The sequence below is a fragment of the Acartia tonsa genome, chromosome 14 (genome assembly GCF_053477335.1).
Source record: "Acartia tonsa isolate MP-2025a chromosome 14, ASM5347733v1, whole genome shotgun sequence".
NCBI lineage: Eukaryota > Metazoa > Arthropoda > Copepoda > Calanoida > Acartiidae > Acartia > Acartia tonsa.
In genome coordinates, this window is record NC_137273.1 from 787,494 (window position 1) to 806,071 (window position 18,578).

Genomic DNA, 18,578 nt, shown 5'->3' on the forward strand with positions numbered 1-18,578 from the left:
TAGTAAAGTTGACGACCTCTCCATTTGCCCCCCAAATATTATTTAAGATTTATTTCACTTGTTGGTTATACCTTATACCTGGGTTTATCCTATACCTAACTCTACGACGGGCCATAACCATCCAGGGCTACCGTATCCAGTAGCCAATTTAACCTAACCTAACCTGACCAAAAGTGATAAAATCAACCTCCCCCACTTCTTTATTTCAAAAATAAGGAGGGTGCTTACACTGGTCGCCGGAAGGGAAAAGCAGTTTTTTGAAAGGGGCTATCTGAGATTATTACAGATTCTGATATATACATATATAGACTGATGAAAAATGCAAAAAACGAAATCAAAAGCGTTCCTTCTTGGGAGAAAATCCGGGAAAAAGATTTTAGCTATTTTTAACCTAAAATTCACATTGACAAGCCTGCAAAGAAATATACAGACATTTTAAACATGTCATTGCTCAGCACCTAGAAGTGGTATAAAAAAGGTACACATACCATTGGAAAGCTCATAACCTCTAGTTTTCATATTGGTATATAAAGTTTTTGTACTATTATTAGTTTTTGAGCTATCTTCTGAAGTATACTCAAGTTTTTAAAATGCATTTTTTTCTTGAATTTTAAGTTTGATACTTGTTACACGAACCTTTTTAAAATTGTTTTGCGCAGCACCTAGGAGTTATATAATTATTTTATATAGATATATTTGTATATTTTGGGTACATTCAATTTTAGCTTTATTTAACCCATTAGTGCCGAACCGGACATTAAAACCCGGTTCCGAAAAATGGTAAAAAAACTGGTTTCCGGCTCCATAATTGCATCATTCTCAGTATGAATCCCTCCTCTACTACCCTGGCTTTCATTACCCCCTGGAGCAGACAGTTTAGCTTACTTCCGTTTTATGGTATAGCTCAACAAAATTTGAAAATCATGAAATTCAAAATACCCCTTCTAACTTTTTTGTTTTTATAGTAAAGTCGCTGATTTTTTTCGTGAAATCTAATGTTTATTGACAAGTACATCTATATGTGAATTCGTTTTATTCAAATTATTATTTTTTATATGATTTTTTTATCGTTTTTTTACGCCCTATTATGACCCGGTTCGGCTTGGCCATACATACCCGAAAATTTTAAAACCCGGCTCGGTTTCGGTTTTTATTACCCGGTTTTAACTTTTCAACCAATAAAAATAACAATTAACGTCATTAGTAAGGGTTTGAGCCACCATAATAACCCTAGTAATCTCTATAGGTGTCACCCAATAGTTTTATGATCGTTTTCTGATATGTAACACCCAAATTTTATATGTTCTTTTTTTGTAGTGTGTGTCTTTTAAAACTTCGAGCAACGGGTTTTTTTACCTGATAACGGCGGCACCTATAGCCGAAACACTAAATTTGAAATAAATCGCTTCGTATATTACTTGTAGCTCTATAGATTACATGAGGTTGTGTAGTTTTCAATTACGGATCGTATCAAAGTTCTAAAAAGTGTTCATCTCACTTTTGGCGTTCAAAAATTACATTTTTCGATTTTTGGTCAAAATAACCGGGTTTATACAGGTCAACCGGGTTTTAAAACTGGGGGAAAGCACCAAAAACGGGTGTTAATGCCTGGTTGGTATTTATGGCCAAGCCGAACCGGGTTTTTTTGCAACTTTCCTGTGCACGCCACTAGAGCAAAACAAAAAAATACGAATTCCGTTTTGACCATTATAAAGCTTCCCTGAAACTTACAGCTCGATCGGCCCATAAAAGTGGCGCTCGGCACTAATGGGTTAAAATAGTCTTTGAAATGTGTATAGTTTGTAGTAAGAACCAAGGCGGTTTTGTGGGGGGGGGGGGGGGGGGGGTGAGTTTATACAATACACTTATAGGCAATGAAATTCAGTATAAAATTTTGCTGTGTATGTTTTTGGGCTTCTTGTTATACATATTAACCTGATTCTTTTTGTAAGATCTCTTATATGATTAAATCTACTAGTATAAATATTGAAAATTGAATTTTGGCTCTATCCTTCTAGGGGCTAGTGGGGTAAAACAGCTCCAAAACACTAAAATCTGAGGTTATTTTTAGAGATATCAAGCTAATTTTTTGTAAACTTTTTTTTGCATAATTAAGCTAAGTAGTCACTAAAGATTTCATTTTGCCACTTTCCTTCTTGGTACTAGTGAGTTTTAATACCCCCCAAAACACAAATATTATAAGTTATGAGCCTATTTTTAAAGATATCAAGATGATTATTTTATTTGAAATTTATTCACATAATTGAGATACATAGCAACTAAAGATTTTGCCCTGGCTGTTTGGACTTGTTGTTATAGTTATCAAATGATTTTTTTCTTCTTATATGATTGGATCTTCCTGTAAAACTTTAAAAAAAATTATTTTTAGCACTTTCCTTCTAGGGGCTTGTGGGGTAAAAAGCCCCTAAAACACTAAAATTAAAAGCTATGAGATTATTTTTAAAGATATCAAGCAAATTTTTCTAATGTAAACATTTTTCACATAATTGAACTAAGTAGCTATTACAGATTTCATTTTGGCACTTTCCATCAAGAATCTAGTGGAGTAAAACATCCCCCAAATACAAATATTATAAGTTCTGAGCTTTTTATCAAAGGTATAATGTTGAACTTTCATGAATGATTATTTAGTTCAGTTATTTGAAAAAAAGTTTTCATTAACAAAATCATCCCAATATTTTTTTAAAAGCCTAGAACTTAAAGTTTTAGTAGTTTTGGGGGCAGTTTTACCCCTCTAGCCCCTAGAAGGCAAGTGCCAAACCTAAGGTTTACTGGTAGATTTAATCATATAAGAGAATTTACAAAAATAATCAGGTTGACAACTATAACAACAAGCCTAAACATCCAGAGCAATATTTTACACTAAATTTCATTGCCTATGAGTGTATAAACTCCCCCCCCCCCCTGGTTCTTAAAACTTTACAATTGAAGGTGTTTCACCTCACTAGCCCCTAGAAAGAAAGTGTTAAAATTAAATCTTTAGTGGCTATGTATCTCAATTTATGAATAAATTTTAAATTTAAAAAATCAGCTTAAGATCTTTAAAATAGGCTCATAACTTATAATTTTAGGTACTACGTCAAACCCTAGATACGTCAAACAGTAGATGCGACAAACGCTAGACAGACAAACAGTAGACAGATAAACCCTAGACACGACATACGCTAGATACGACAAATGCTAGAATGCAACAAACGCTAGAATATGACAAACACTAGATTTTTTCTGAAGGCGACAGACAATAGATACGACAAATGCTAGAATTAATTATATTATATTTATAATACAAAGAATGATAATTGTCTGTCCATATGAAGCTTAAGATCTTGGCAACCGCTAAAACTAAGGGGCTCTACTCTTCAGGGAATATACCTAATGGTCCTGTGATGGTTTAAAGCTATTTACAGGGGGGGGGGGGAGACCCTCGAACCACACCCCCCATCACAAAAAAAAATTTATCAACCTCTTGGGGCAAATCTGCAGGGAAAGGACAATTACAGCAGAGCAAAAGGGGACAATGGGCTGTTTATTACACTAGTACCTAAAGTTTTATAAGATCGTTTTTTTTCTTATTCGTTGACTAAACAACTTTTGTTATATGAATTAATTTTGATTGGTTGGTTTAATAAGTTGGGTGTTCAAACGTTTCAACCACTAATTTTACGCTATGTACATAGATTTTTCGGCAATTATCTTATCCTTTTAGATCCCTGCATTGATAGATTTTTAAATTTAGTATTTATGAACAAAAATATTAATGAACATTTTGTAACTTTAAATTCTAGCGTATGTCGCTTCTAGTGTTTGTCACACTTTAAAAATTCTATCGTTTGTCGCCAAATTGAAAATTCTACTGTTTGTCGCAGTCTAGTGTTTGACGCATCTATTGTTTGTCTGTCCAGCGTTTGATGCATCTACTGTTTGTCTGTCTAGCATTTGTCGCATCTACTGTTTGACATATCTAGTGTTTGACGTAGTACCTAATTTTAGTGTTTTGGTGGGTGTTATACCCCGCTAGTCCCAAGAGGAAAAGTGCCAAAATAAAATCTTTTGTGGCTAATTAGCATTGTTATGCAAAAAAAATTACATTAAAAAAATTAGCTTGATATCTCTAAAAATAAGCTCAGACCTTAGATTTCAGTGTTTTGGTGCTCTTTTTCCCCACTATCCCCTAGAAGGATGGTGCCAAGATTCAATTCTCAATATTTTTACTGGTAGATTTAATCATATAAGAGATCTTACAAAAAGAATCAGGTTAATAACTATAACAACAAGCCAAAAAAAATCCACAGCAAAATTTTATACTGAATTACATTGCCTATAAGTGTATAAACCCCCCCTTCCTCCTTGGTACTTACTACAAACTATACATATTTCAAAGAATATTTTTAAATTAAGCTTGAATTGAATGCACCCAAAATATACAAATATACCTGTATAAAATAATTATATAACTAGGTGCTAAGCAATCCAATTTTAAAAGGTTTGTGTAACAAGTATCAAACTTAAAATTCAAGTAAAAACTGCATTTTAAAAACTTGAGTATACTTCAGAGGATAGCTCAAAAACTAATAATAGTACAAAAACGTTATATACCAATATGAAAACTAGAGGTTATGAGCTTTCCAATGGTATGTGTAGCATTTTTATACTACTTCTAGGTGCTGAGCAATGACATGTTTAAAATGTCTGTATATTTCTTTGCAGGCTTGCCAATGTGAATTTTAGGTTAAAAATAGCTAAAATCTTTTTCCCGGATTTTCTCCCAAGAAGGAACGCTTTTGATTTCGTTTTTTGCATTTTTCATCAGTCTATATATGTATATATCAGAATCTGTAATAATCTCAGATAGCCCCTTTCAAAAAACTGCTTTTCCCTTCTGGCGACCAGTGCTTAAAAAGGTAAAATGTTTCTTAAGAAATATATTATTCTATTTTTGCATTGCACATTGTAATAGAATAGTTATGATTATAATTTTGGTGCAGTTTTTTCTCTTTCTGTATATGTCCATAGATCTTAAGGGATAAGACAATGGAAGTTAAATTGATTTACATCCCAAGTGAAGAATAACAAGATCTGTAGATTAAAATTATTGGTTGAAAAGTTTTGAACCATTTAATTAAATTCAGGTATTCAAAGTTTTTGAGCCAACCAATAAGATAATGTGATTTTAAATTTTGAGTACCAGTATAATTTACAGTCCAATGTTCCCCTCTCTCCCTAGTATATGCCGGTAAAATGTCTGCAAATAAATGCCCTGTTAATCTATTGTGCTATTATTTTATCAACAAAAGGTCATTTATTAGTCATAAGAACCAGTGAGTGAGGAAACATTGGACTGTTTATTGCACTAGTCCCCAAAGTTTTGTGATAGCCCGTGATTCGTTAGCTCAACAACTTTGGAGACTTTTATTGAATTCTGATTGGTTTAATTTTAGATTGGTTGAGTGAACAAACGTTTCAACCACTAATTGTAATCTACAGAAGGGGTAATTTTGTGTATCATCATTGGGGGTGTACATTGATTTATCGGTTAATGTCTTATCCCTTTAGATCCCTGATAAGAAATCTAAATTTAGATAATTTGTCATCAATAACCACAATATAGTAGTCGACATAAAACATTAAAATAGAATGCCAACACAAAGGTTCCATTTTTAATAGGGAGTTGCAGACAATTTTGTTGCTCTATTCCATTATGCCAAAAAAAATTGCAATCCAATAAGGAAAAAAGTTAAATATTAACACAGCTTCTTATGACAAAAATTTTAGCTCGAAATATGATTCACTTTTTATCATATGATATATAATAAATTAGACTTTATTATAAGGGAAAAGCATTATTCTAAATACAAAAATCTTGCGAAAATATGCATACATTTTTTAACCCCTTATTGACGAAATGGGAAAATGTATATATTCTTTTCAAAATAAAACACTGAATATAAACACAATTCTTTTTTGGTCTGTTTGAAAAATTGATAATATTTCATTTTTCTTTCCCTGTATTCCCTGTTCATTTCCTTTTCTTTTGTTCCCAAGAAGAAATAATACCATTTAACAATCTTGGATATTTTTTATTTTCTTTTGTAAAAAACAAGGTATTATGTCCAAAGCTTTTTTAAAAAGATAGCAATAGAGCAAAATTATATAAATTGTAAAAATACGGATAATTAAAGAAATAATGAGGTAAGGAGAAGATTGATCTTTCATCAATTAAATTGAAAACACAACTCTGAAACATTTTTGAAATATATATATTGGTTGCACTAGTAAAAATGCCTGATCTAGTAGTTAAGGAGCTGATGAACATCAGTAGTTGGTGTTTTATTGCAAGCGTTTTCCAAGATAGGCCTCTTTAAAGAAAAGCTCTTTGTAAGTTGTGCTTCTGAGATAATGCTTATCTCAAAAACGCTTTAAAAACAAGATTTAAAAAAAAAGTGGGCTTCTTCTAAGGCAGGCGTATTCTTAGAAAGACATTTTTCATGATAGGCATTTTTTGAGTATAACCTAAGAAAAGTAAATGCACGAATCTACTTATATATTATTCACAATATACATCTATACAAACATTTTAATTTTATCTACCTTGGTGAACATCAGAAGTTGGTGTTTTTTTCACTGCAGGCGTTTTTCAAGATAGGCCTTTTTTCTGAGATAGACTTCTCCAAATATAAGTGCTTTCTTAGTTTTGCTTCTAAGAAAATGGTCTTCTCAAAAAATGCCGTTTAAAGCAAGATTTTTAAAATGTAGTAAGCATTTTCTTATGTGTATTATTAGAAGACGTTTTTTATGATAGTCATTTTTTAAAAAAGGCGTTTTTTGAGATGAGCCCATGAAAAGTAAATGCATGAATCTACTTATATATTATTCACAATATACATCTGAACAAACAATAAAAGGAAATATACAAGTAATAACGAGTATACAATGTTAGGAGTGCAGGGATAGCGCAATTTTTATTTCATGTCAAATATTGGGGTAATAAATAGAGCAACTTTTATTGTTATTGACTAATATTAATCATTTTTGGGAGTACAACATGTTTGTTACAATAGCAGACAAAAAAGTTGTCCTGTAATATAAATTAGTTTATTTTTTTTGTCTGTAGCTTAGGATTTCAATAATTCCTCTACTGATTAAGTTCTCCATTGTAGGGAATCTTAACATTGGGCCCCTGTCCAAATTAGGAAGGGAGGGGACATTGGGCAGTTTATTTCAATAGTGCCCAACATATTTTAATAACGGCTTATTATTTGTTGACTTAACAACTTTGGAGACTTTTAGTGAATTTTGATTGCTTGTTTCATAAAGCTAAGTGTCAAAACTTTTCAATTGTAATCTACAAAAGTAGTATTATCATTGGATTAATGATTCTCCCCTCCTATTAGATAAATGTACGATTCAATTAACGATAGGGGGAATAGCAACCTAAATTTTAGCATTATATCCACTTAAATTATATCCATTTATATAAGTGGGGTCTATGTAGCAATAGATCAATTGTGTTAGGGTTGTCTGCTAGAAAATGTCTTCTGCATTAAGGCACTTTAATGTTTGGATCTAAAGGGATAAGCCAATGGCCAATAAATTGATATTCATCCTCAATGATGATACACAAAATTACACCTACTGTAGATTACAATTAGTGGTTAAAACATTTGGACTAAAAGAACCATCCAATCAAAATTCAATTAAAGTCCCCAAGGTTGTTGGGGACTAGTGTAATAAACAGCCTAATTTCCCCTCCCTCTCTGATCTATATGCATGATCAGTGTCTGTCTAACAGGAAGGGAGGGGACCTTGGCATTTAAATTACACTGTTACCCAAAGTTTAATACCAACATTATATTATTAGTTGACTTAAAAACTTTGGGTAATAATTTGTTTATTATCATTGAATGTATGTTTATTTTCTATACTGAATAACAGACAATTATAGAGTAGCCGTACTACTTTACCGTAGACAAAAAAAAAACTTACTACTTTATATTAAGACGTTACAGATATCAAAAGCTTAAGACATAAAAAAAACCTTACTATTTTATATAAAAGGATGTACAATCTTGGACTACTTGGTATGTGTCACTATAGCATTCCCAGCTCACCTATTCATCAAGTGGGATAACTCAGGGAGGGAGGGGACATTGGGCTGTTTATTACACTAGTCCCCAAAGTTTTATAATAGCTTTTTCTAAAACTTTGGTTTAGCAACTTTGGAAATTTTATCAATTTTGATTGGTTGGTTCATTATGTTAAGTGTGCAATCATCCACAGAGCGGGTAATTTTGTGTAACATCATTGTGGATGTACATTAATTTATCGGCCATTGTCTTATCCCTTTAGATCCCTGTGAATAACCACTAATAGTAATCTACAGAAGGGGTAATTTTGTGTAACATCATTGGGGATGTACATCAATTTATCGGCCTTTGTCTTATCCCTTTATATCCCTGGTGATAACCAAACAGTATGCAAATAACAAGAGATATAGTGATAGGATAATGGATTAAAGATGAATAAACACTCAAAATAGTTATAAACCTTCCCAGGACCTATGAGAAGTTACACTTTACAGGAGAATCAGATCGGTTCAGCCGTTAGCGAGACCTTTCGGTACACACAGAGACAGACAAACATCCTGTTACTTTATTTAAAGGATATGTCGACAATATTTAAGTCGATAAAAACAGCTAAATATTGATCTTTTGAAGCATTTAAACTAAACTTAGGTTACATAGGATTGTCTATTAAAAGGATAAGACAATGGATGATAAATTGATGTAAAAACCCATTAATGATGAACTTAACTACCCCTTCTGTAGATTAAAAACTATTGGTTTAAACATTTATACACTCAAATTTAATAAATATACCCAATATTTTTCATCCAAAAAATGAAAAAATATGATTGTAAAACTTTGGGTACTCGTGTCCAATGTCATATCCCTCCCTGTATAGTGTTATACACCTATTCATCAAGTGTGATATATAAATGGTATGCCAATAAGAACATTGATGGGGGACAAATTTTATCAAAATAATCCCACTAAATGAAAAATGTATCTTTATACAAAAAAATCAGTGTGTTTATCTGTTTGTACTAAAAGATCTTGCTAACCGTTTAGGTTTCTGATATTTGAAAAAATCTATTTTGGGGTGGTATTTCTCCCCCCCCCCCCTCCACCTGAGACTTCCAAGATTTTGATTTTAAAATAAGGGTTTCAAAAGTTCGATTGGGGTAATCTAATGTATATTTTAAATATTTGAGGTGGGTAAATTGATTCTCCCTTGGTTTATGCCACCCCCCCCCCCCCCTTTAATTATTAAAAATAGTATTCAGCTTGAATTAAATTGATATTTGGTTATCATCTTTTTTTTTTATATTATCTATCCATTCCATATAGTTGATGAAAAGATGTTTATGTATGACCTATTTGTGTGTCCACTTCTTATAGATTAGTACATTATCAAGCAATGTATTACATAAGTATTAAGTATATCCAAAAGAAAGGAAAAAGAGACATAAGATATTTTTTGCTTTAGATTCGGCACTTGAAAGATTTTTCCAGAATGGCTTTGAAACTGATGAATATCTGCTGGATAAGAACCAGTTCTTAACTATATTGAAAAATTATGTATATCATTATATTACAGACAATTTTCCATAAATATTAAATTAATATAATGAAATTAATACCAGTTAATTAAGCCCATGTCCCTGACTGATAAAACTGGTTTCAATTTTATAATCTATATTTTATTATATGCGAAAAGATGTCATTAATTGCTATTCTTTTTCTCATGATATTAAGAAACACCTGATATAAATTCAATGTATTTTCGAACAGACATCATGAACTTATTATTGTCTTTTCTAAAATACTTTTAATTGTCTTAGGAAATCAGAGAAATCAAATATAGGATAATAGTTATTTCTCGCATCGTATTATAAACGGCTTTCCGCGGATATAGAATGTACAATTATAAGATTAAAACTATTTTTTTAGCCCCGAGGTGCCGAAGGCACCGGCTAAAAAAACCGGTTTTAATCTTATGAAGTTATGGTTGTACATTTTTATTTTCGTAGAAAGCTGGATATAATACGATGCTAGACATAGTTTTTTCGTGTTGATGAGAACCGGTTTCTATCCACCGGATTCGAATGAATACGAGAAATATAAATATCAAGCAATGTATAACATAAGTTTATCCATTGAGGGAGGGGACATTGGGATGTTTATTACACTAGTTCCTAAAGTTTTATAATAACTGTTTCTATTTCATTGGCTTAACAACTTTGGGGAATTTTGATTGGTTGGTTAATTAAGTTGAGTGTCCAAACGTTTCAGCCATTAATTAAAAGCGAATGAAGGGATAATTTTGTGTATCATCATTGAGGATTTAGATCAATTTATCGGCAATTGTCTTATCCCTTTAGATCCCTGTCAAACTATAGAGCAGCTATGCTTATCTAAAGTACACCATAATACTTAATCTAAAAATAGTTAAAAACTTTGAAATTTCTTTTAAAAGATTAAAAGATGAGGTTAAAAAGTTTGTAAGCCTTTTACTACTAAAAAGATATTCATTTTAATTTTGTCAGAGTAGAGTAATTTCAGTCAGGGAGGGAGGGGATATTGGGATGTTTATATAACTAGTCCCAAAGTTTTATAATAAGGTTTTCTTTTTCTTTGGCTTAACAACTTCGGTTGGTTCATTATGTTTAGTGTCCATTTATTTCAATTACTAATTGTAATCTACAGAAGGGATAATTTGGTGAATAATCATTGGGGATGTACATCATTTATCAACCATTGTTTTATCCCTTGGATCCCTGAATTTGAGCTTACATTAGATATATTTAATTATAAAATCTAAATTATATTTTGATAATAATTTAGATGTATAACCAGAAAATTACCTGGATCCCCCTGTTGAGGACCTTTTTTTTGTCTCCTAGCCAATTGCTTTCTGCTTTTTTTGTACTGATTTGGCTGTGTTAATATTCCCAACGCTAATGGTTGATTTAAAAAAAAAACAAGTCGGCACAGAGACCTTGAGGTGGGGACATACAGTTATTTAACACCTTCCCCCTCTATTGTTTTACTCTAATATGATTATTATGACACAAATATGAATTTAATTGTATTTTGCAACAAATAATGTTTCCAACAGATGACTGCACTATCAAGAACTAGCTCTGTAAGCAGCAAGAATGGAAAACCGGTTATTATGGCCACAAACAACAGCACTGCTGGCAGTACATCAAAACAAAATGGCGGGAAGATGCCACCACGCGCTTTGTCAAGATCAAACTCTAATAGACAAAAGAAAGGTAATAAATAAATTTTTTGGACACCCTGTGTAATATTAGTACTGGCAGTACAACAAAACAAAATGCCACCACGTGCTTTGTCAAGATCAAATTTTTCCCCCGAGATACCAAAGGCACAGGCAAAAAAAACAGTTTTTAGTCTTCTGATTTTACATGGAAAACTTGATGTAATATGGTGCAAGACATAATTTTTCAGTATGGCTGATAACTGGTACTTATGGTTTTAAAGCAGTATGGGAAAAGTTTTTTCAGTATGGCTTCGAAACTGATTAATGGAACTGGATTAGAACCGGTTCTTAGCATACTGAAAAATCATGTATAGCCTTACGGACAACTTTCCACGAATATCAACATAAAATTTAGTTCCAGTTTTAATCTTATAATCTTTTATTTTAACATCCGCTGAAGGCTGTCTATAATACGATGCAGAAATAAATAAATATTATAACAACTATAATTCTTGTTTTAGATTCAGGATGTGGGGAGAGCCCAAATCTGAGCATGAATGAGGAAATGACAGCGGGTGTGACGTCATCATTGACAGCTGGTGTGACGTCATCACTGACAGCTGGCGTGACGGCATCACTGACAGCTGGTGGGACGTCATTAACGGCGCTGGAAACTGCGAGTAATGATCAACAACAGGCAATTTCATCTTTTAGTTGAAAAAATTTCTAGATATACCTTATTTCTTAGGAATTAATAATAGGACAATGGAGTATAAATTGATCTCACCCCTAATATTGAAGCGCTGGAAAGTGTCATGGGTGACGTCATAAAAATATGTTGAAATCCATCTCTTTTTAAAGGGTTTCCTTTCCTACATCTCTCCTTTTTATACTTTTTTTATGATGTCACACGGGACACAGTCCAGCAGCGCTTTTCCAATATTCCTTTTTTGGTAGATTATTACCATTTGGTAGATTATTACCATTTGGTAGATTATTACCATATATTTGGTAGATTATTACCATTTGGTAGATTATTACCATATATTTGGTAGATTATTACCATATATTTGGTAGATTATTACCATTTGGTAGATTATATCCATTTGAGTCAAGTTTGTTAAATCCAATTCAATTAACTTCCAACCTTTCCATCCAAATTATCTTAGACTAATCTATGGCAGAACGAGTTTGTAAAACTTTGGGGGGGGGGGGGGGGAGAGAGAATAATTTACAGTCTTTACTGTTGTTACCTCAATAATCTTATTTATAGAAATCTTATTTTAGATTTTCATATTTAAAAAATCTAGGAGATATGTGCCATTTGACTGTAAATTGCACTTGTACCCAAAGTTTTAAAAATCTCTAGTTGTGTCAAAAACCTTGGGTACTTATAGTAAATTTTGTTTGGTTGGTTCGAAACTAGAAATGTCCGCACTTTAAAACAAATGATTTCAATCTACCGAAGGATTAATTATGTCAACCATAATTGCGGATGTGTTTGAATTTATCGTCCATTGTCTTATCCCTTAAGATCCCTGTATTAAATAAAAAGATGAAAACTGAACAATAGATAAAACAACAGCAGAAGTCAATTGAAGAGGCGCTCCAAGATAAGAACAGCGATGAAAGGTATTTTTAATTAGTTTTTTTTTATAAAAGTAACAGGATGTCTGTCTGTCTGTAGCTTAGGATCTCGCTAACTGCTAGACCGATATTTATCTACTTGTGAAGTTTGAAATCGATAGGACAACTCTAACAAAACAAAGTAAGCGATAAGAACTATCCGTTACGGACGGACGTTCCCCCAAAAAATACACTTTATCAACCAAACAAAATTTCTTTTCATATATCCTTCATTCCCTTTATTGCAAAGTCCGGGGGTGGAGCCCAAAAATTATCTTGTTTTAAATTAAATCTCAAATTTCAACAAATAGAAATAAAACCTAAAAAGTATAATTTTGAAACTTTATGAAATTTCTATGAAAATATGAATTTCAACGAAATATTTCTTTGTCAATTTTTTTAAAAAGTTTATTTTCTAAAATAAAAACAAGAAAGACTGAGGTACATAAAAACGAAGGGATGAAAGAATAGTTATTTCTCGCATCGTATTATAAACAGCTTTCCGCGGATAAAAAAACTACAATTATAAGATCAAAACCAGTATTTTAGCCTCGAGATGCCGAAGGCACGGCCTAAAAAAACATTGTACATTTTTATATTCATAGAAAACTGGATATAATACGATGCTAGACATAATTTTTTAGTATGGCTGAGAACCGGTTATAATTCAGCGGATATTGATCGGTTTCGAAGTCATAATAGAAAAATATTTCATTGTCAACTTTAAAAAAAAGTTTATTTGAAGACGAAGAAAGTCTCTCAAAAAATGTGACGTCATAAAAATGAGGGATTATCCATCTCTTTTGAGGGGTTTTCTTTCCCTCTCCTGCTCTACTAATCCCTCATTTTTATGACGTCAGAATTTTTTTTGGGAATTTCTTCGTTTATTTTCTAAAATAAAAACAAGAAAGACTAAGGTACATAGAAGCGAAGTTATTAATTAAAATAATATGGTGATAATGTTCATCCACTGCATTCCTATCGACTGAATTAGAGAGTATGTATCTCTTTATAATTATTAAATTATAGAGTAGCTTTGCCATGAATACAAAAAGTTTGATTCTCACTTAATAATTAATGTGCCTTTTCAAAAACTTGTAAATTGATTTTTGAAAAGTTAAAATATGTTTTTTTTTCGTTTTCTGAAAAAAGTATTTTAACTTCTTTTTGTCCGTCCGTCCTTTTTAACCAAATTTACTCAGCTGCTGTTACTGATAGATGGATTTTTGTGACATAATAAATACACAAATTTTTACATTTTTTTATATTTTGAAGCGTTTTTTTAATTAGGGTTCGTTTGTAATTGATAGCTAGTTAATTTAGGCATGTTAGAATCGTCTTTTCTATTTCAAATGTTATATACATAAAACGTAAAAACTCTTATATCATTTCCAGAAAATAAAATGTACTATCTATTTAACATATGACGACTGGGAAAAATAATATTTTTTTTAAAGTTAACACAGACTTACAAAAATCTATAAAATGTATTTGTTAATGTTGGTTTGTTAAGCTTTGCTTTTATTGGATGTTTGTCATCCTTGTTAACAGCGAAGCTACTCTACAAGTCGCTTGGTCTTTTTGTCCATCCAAATTTAAATCCGTCAGTCAGTCCATTTCTGATTTTACCGGTCACTATTTTAGACAGGCAACTGAAATTTTCAGTGAAGATTCCTTTAACCAGTTTATTCATTGTTTTATCAAAACAATTATTTTTATAAAGGTTTCGTGATTTTCTTAGATTTAAAAAAATATTCTCTTCATTCTATTTTCTTTTTTTATGCCGCTTGACATGTGCCCTATAACTTACTTTGTCCGTTTGTCCATCCATGTTTTTACTACTTATGGATGTTGTCATCCTTGTTTATATTTATTTAGACTAGTAGCAGCCAGTGTAAAGTTGTCAAGACAGGTCAAACAAAATCAGGCCAACTCGAGTCCCAGGTATATTTAAGTTTTAACCAGGGATCTTAAGGGATAAGGCAATGGAGGATAAATTTGTGTACATCCCCCATGATGCTAAACAAAATAGCCCTTTCCATAGATTGATAAAATGGATTAAAAGATTGAACACTGCAATTTGAATTAACCAATCAAGATTGAACAAAAGTACCCAATGTTTTAGATCGTCCTAAAACATTTTAAATTGATCTACATACCCAATGATTATACACCAAATTGCCCCTTCTGTAGATTATAATTGGTTGTTACAACGTTTGGACACTCAACTCCCCCTGACCCTCCCTTCTAACTATCTCATTCTAAATTAACGTATGATAAAATGTAGAATAATTTTTACAATATTTGAATCAGTTTGACTTTACAGCAACATTTGATGTAAAAAAATTCGACACTAGAAATTAAACTTAAGATTTTAAGTCTATCACTCAAAATCTAATTCTAGAAGTTGAAAAATTCCCCACAAACGTTTCAAACAGACAGACAGACGGAAATTTGTAATTATAAAATAGCTTCGCTAGATTTGAATAGCTTAGACTGTTGACACTTATTTATTTTTATTTTTTATGTCCATGAAGAGACATCATTATTTAAAAGTAACAACTTCTCATAGGTCAAATAAAGGTTTTTAACTATTATTGGGTAGGTTACAACCGCCCCCTGAGGATAAATTGGCCCTAAAAAAAATGGTGCAACTGAAAATTGATTGCCTATTTCTTCCCTTATTTCCGAAGTTCTACAGCATTATTAAGCATATTTTTATTTTCAGGTATTCACCCCGAGTAGACCGCAGCCCCCGCGCTCAGTCTAACAGAAGGATTTAGGAACACAGTAATGGGAAGAAAATCTACGCTCCAGCAAATTATAAATTGGGATAGCGAAAAGTTTCATGTGTGACGTCATTAAAATACGTCTAAGAAAGGATGAGAGGAAAAGTGTTAAAGGAAAGCCCCTAAATAGAGATCGATAATAGACGTATTTTTATGACGTCACACATTACACTTTCCACTGTCTCCTATAAATTCTTGAAATAATTGCATTTTTTGTAAAAAGCGAGGCTGTTCTAAAGTTATGGTTTGTACGTCCGTCTATTTGATTTTTTTTATTGATTATCATCATTATATAAAAGTAACAGGATGTGTTTCTATGTGTGTATGTGTCTCGCTTACCGCTGGACCAATATGGTTCTTCTTTACAGTGAAGCTTCTCATAGGTCCTGGCAAGGTTTATGACTATTTTGGGGAATGGTATCACTCACCCCCCTCTTAAGAATAATCGCCTCTATATGATAACCTCTCCCCATACTTAACTTTTCCCTGTTTTTCAAAAATAAAGAATTAAAAAGGAAGGGTTGACTACCCTCCCCCCCCGGATTTTTACTTAAAGCCTTCTAGGGGCGTATCCGCTAGTTCAAATTAATAAATGCCAATAATAAATTGATAAACAAATCCTACTTTATATAGTCAAAATGTAACATAAGCTTGTAAACTAAAAATTCCCTTTTATTTAATAGAGTTTTTGACAATACATGTTTTTTAAGGATGTTGTCATCCTTGTTATTAATTCTAAACTAATTCAAAATGTAAATAAAAGTTAAAATTAATCCTTAAATAACATTTATATTAAACTTACTAATAAATTTGATTTTATTAAATTTATATATCATAACATTGTAATCATGTTATAAACCATATTTCCGTATGGCTTCGAAACCGATTAATATCCGCTGAATTAATACCAGCTGTGCGCCATATTGAAAAATCATGTATCGTCTCGCATTACAGGCAATTTTCCACGAGTGATAAAATCAATAACCCAGTCCTTCGGCCCCTGATGGCCAACAAAACTCGAATTAATCAATTTGCATTTTACTATTCGCGAAAAGCTGTCTATAATACGATGCAGTAAAAAACTATTAAGCATCATTTTCACATAACTTTGATTTAAAAAACATCGACATTCCATTTTAGTATCAAAGCTAGGTACTCTATACGTCAATCCGTCGGTCTGTCTATCTATAATCTGTCTGTCCGTCTGAAGCTTAAGATCCCAGTAACAACAGAACCGATTGGGCTCTACTCTTCAGGGAATATACCTACTGGTCCTGTGGTGGTTTTAAGCTATTTTCTTGGGGGTTGGGTCACCCCCAACCCCCCTAAAAATGAAAATTCCCCCCCCCCCCCAATTTTTATTTTTTGCAGAAGATTTCCTTGGTCCTTTTTTTGCAGAAGATTTTCTAGGTCCTTTTTTTATGCAGAAGATTTCCTTGGTCCTTTTACGAATTTCGCCAAAATTTTTTTTTGATCACCTCTTGGGGCAAAGCCCCTAGAGGCTAGGGGCGAAGCCGCTAGTATGTTATAATGTGATGTATAAAGACATAGTTTTAAGGCATGAAATTACCCCTTTGTAGAAAAATTATTTGATATGAACAGTGATGATTTGAACCAATCAATCAAGTACCCAATTTTTTGAGCCAACGAGTAAAAGTGAGAGTTGATAAAACTTTGGGTACCAGTATAATCATTCCATTATTCTTTGTTAAATTACATAGCTTTGATTGCTTTGCTACAGTTGAATATAATCGTTCCTGCTTTTAAATAAACATTTTATATTTTACTAATTTAATGTAAAAAAACTACCTAACCATTTTTTTGTAATGTAATTATATTAAAATAAAAAAAATTGTGTTTTAAAATTGAAGATCAAATAAAAATTATTCTATTAAATATGGTTTTATTAACTTAACAAGGATGACAACATCCATAAGGTGTGAAACACTAAAATATAAACCTTTAGACGAAGTATCTGGGGGTAATTTCTAAAAAGCTTTACAGACATACAAAGTCAGTGATAAAGAAGAGCATTTATATCTTCATAAAAAAGTCCAACTATCCATCTTTAATAGCAACTGAGAAATTTTACATTCTTCAGATCGACGCACACAGTCAAATATAGAATACGTTATGCTTTGCCCCTAGAGGCCTCTAGGGCACTGCAGGTGGAAAGACGACCCCTAACCCCTTTCTTATTTTCAGTTTGAAAGACAACTGTAAAAAAATTATTGTTTCGTTTGAGGGGACATTTGTATGGAATTCTCAGTTCCCAAAGTTTTATTCTCTCATTTGCTGGCTTATAGTAGTGTCCAAATTTTTCATCAATAATGTTTGTTTTCAAACAAATTAATCATATTTGGTGTATGTACATAAATTTATCATCCATTGTCTTATCCCTTAAGAACCCTGATAAATATAGAAAAATACTGCTCATTAATTCTAAATGGGAAGCAATTATAAAGCACTATAGATACACAGGAATCTAAAGGGATAAGCCAATGGCCGCCAAATTGATGCACATCCCCAATGATGATAATCAGAATTACTCCTTTTGTAGATTACACGTTTGGACACTCAACTTATTCACCCAACCAATCAAAATTTAATAAATAGTCCCCAAAGTTGATAAGCCAACGAATAACAAAACGTTAATATAAAATTTTTGGAGGCTATTCAAAAGAACATCCCTACTTTCCTGATAGATACAGGAAGGTATATTTGTTACAGGGCTCGGCAGCCATAGCTTTGTGGATTCTAAGAAGCTGCAAAAGTACCTTTTTTATGCTAAGGTTGTTAAGGTTCTGAAGCATGTATTCTAGCTGTATCAAAGGATGTAATCGCAATGATGAACAT

At 32.1% G+C, this 18,578-nt stretch overlaps 1 protein-coding gene and 1 long non-coding RNA gene across 2 annotated transcripts in view; both read left to right on the forward strand.

The window, feature by feature from the left end:
* LOC145306347 (uncharacterized) overlaps positions 1 to 12,025 on the forward strand; it is an 87,000-nt gene extending 74,975 nt beyond the window's left edge. Inside the window, exons 21-22 of the mRNA XM_080148436.1 lie at positions 11,198 to 11,359; positions 11,829 to 12,025. Coding sequence (XP_080004562.1) covers positions 11,198 to 11,359; positions 11,829 to 12,025 — 359 coding nt within the window. The remainder of the gene's footprint in view (positions 1 to 11,197; positions 11,360 to 11,828) is intronic.
* An 845-nt stretch (positions 12,026 to 12,870) lies between these two features.
* LOC145305969 (uncharacterized) lies at positions 12,871 to 15,795 on the forward strand. Its single transcript, XR_013874844.1, has 3 exons — positions 12,871 to 12,939; positions 14,812 to 14,877; positions 15,662 to 15,795. It is a non-coding gene; the product is annotated as an uncharacterized LOC145305969 (long non-coding RNA).
* Positions 15,796 to 18,578: the final 2,783 nt, after the last annotated feature.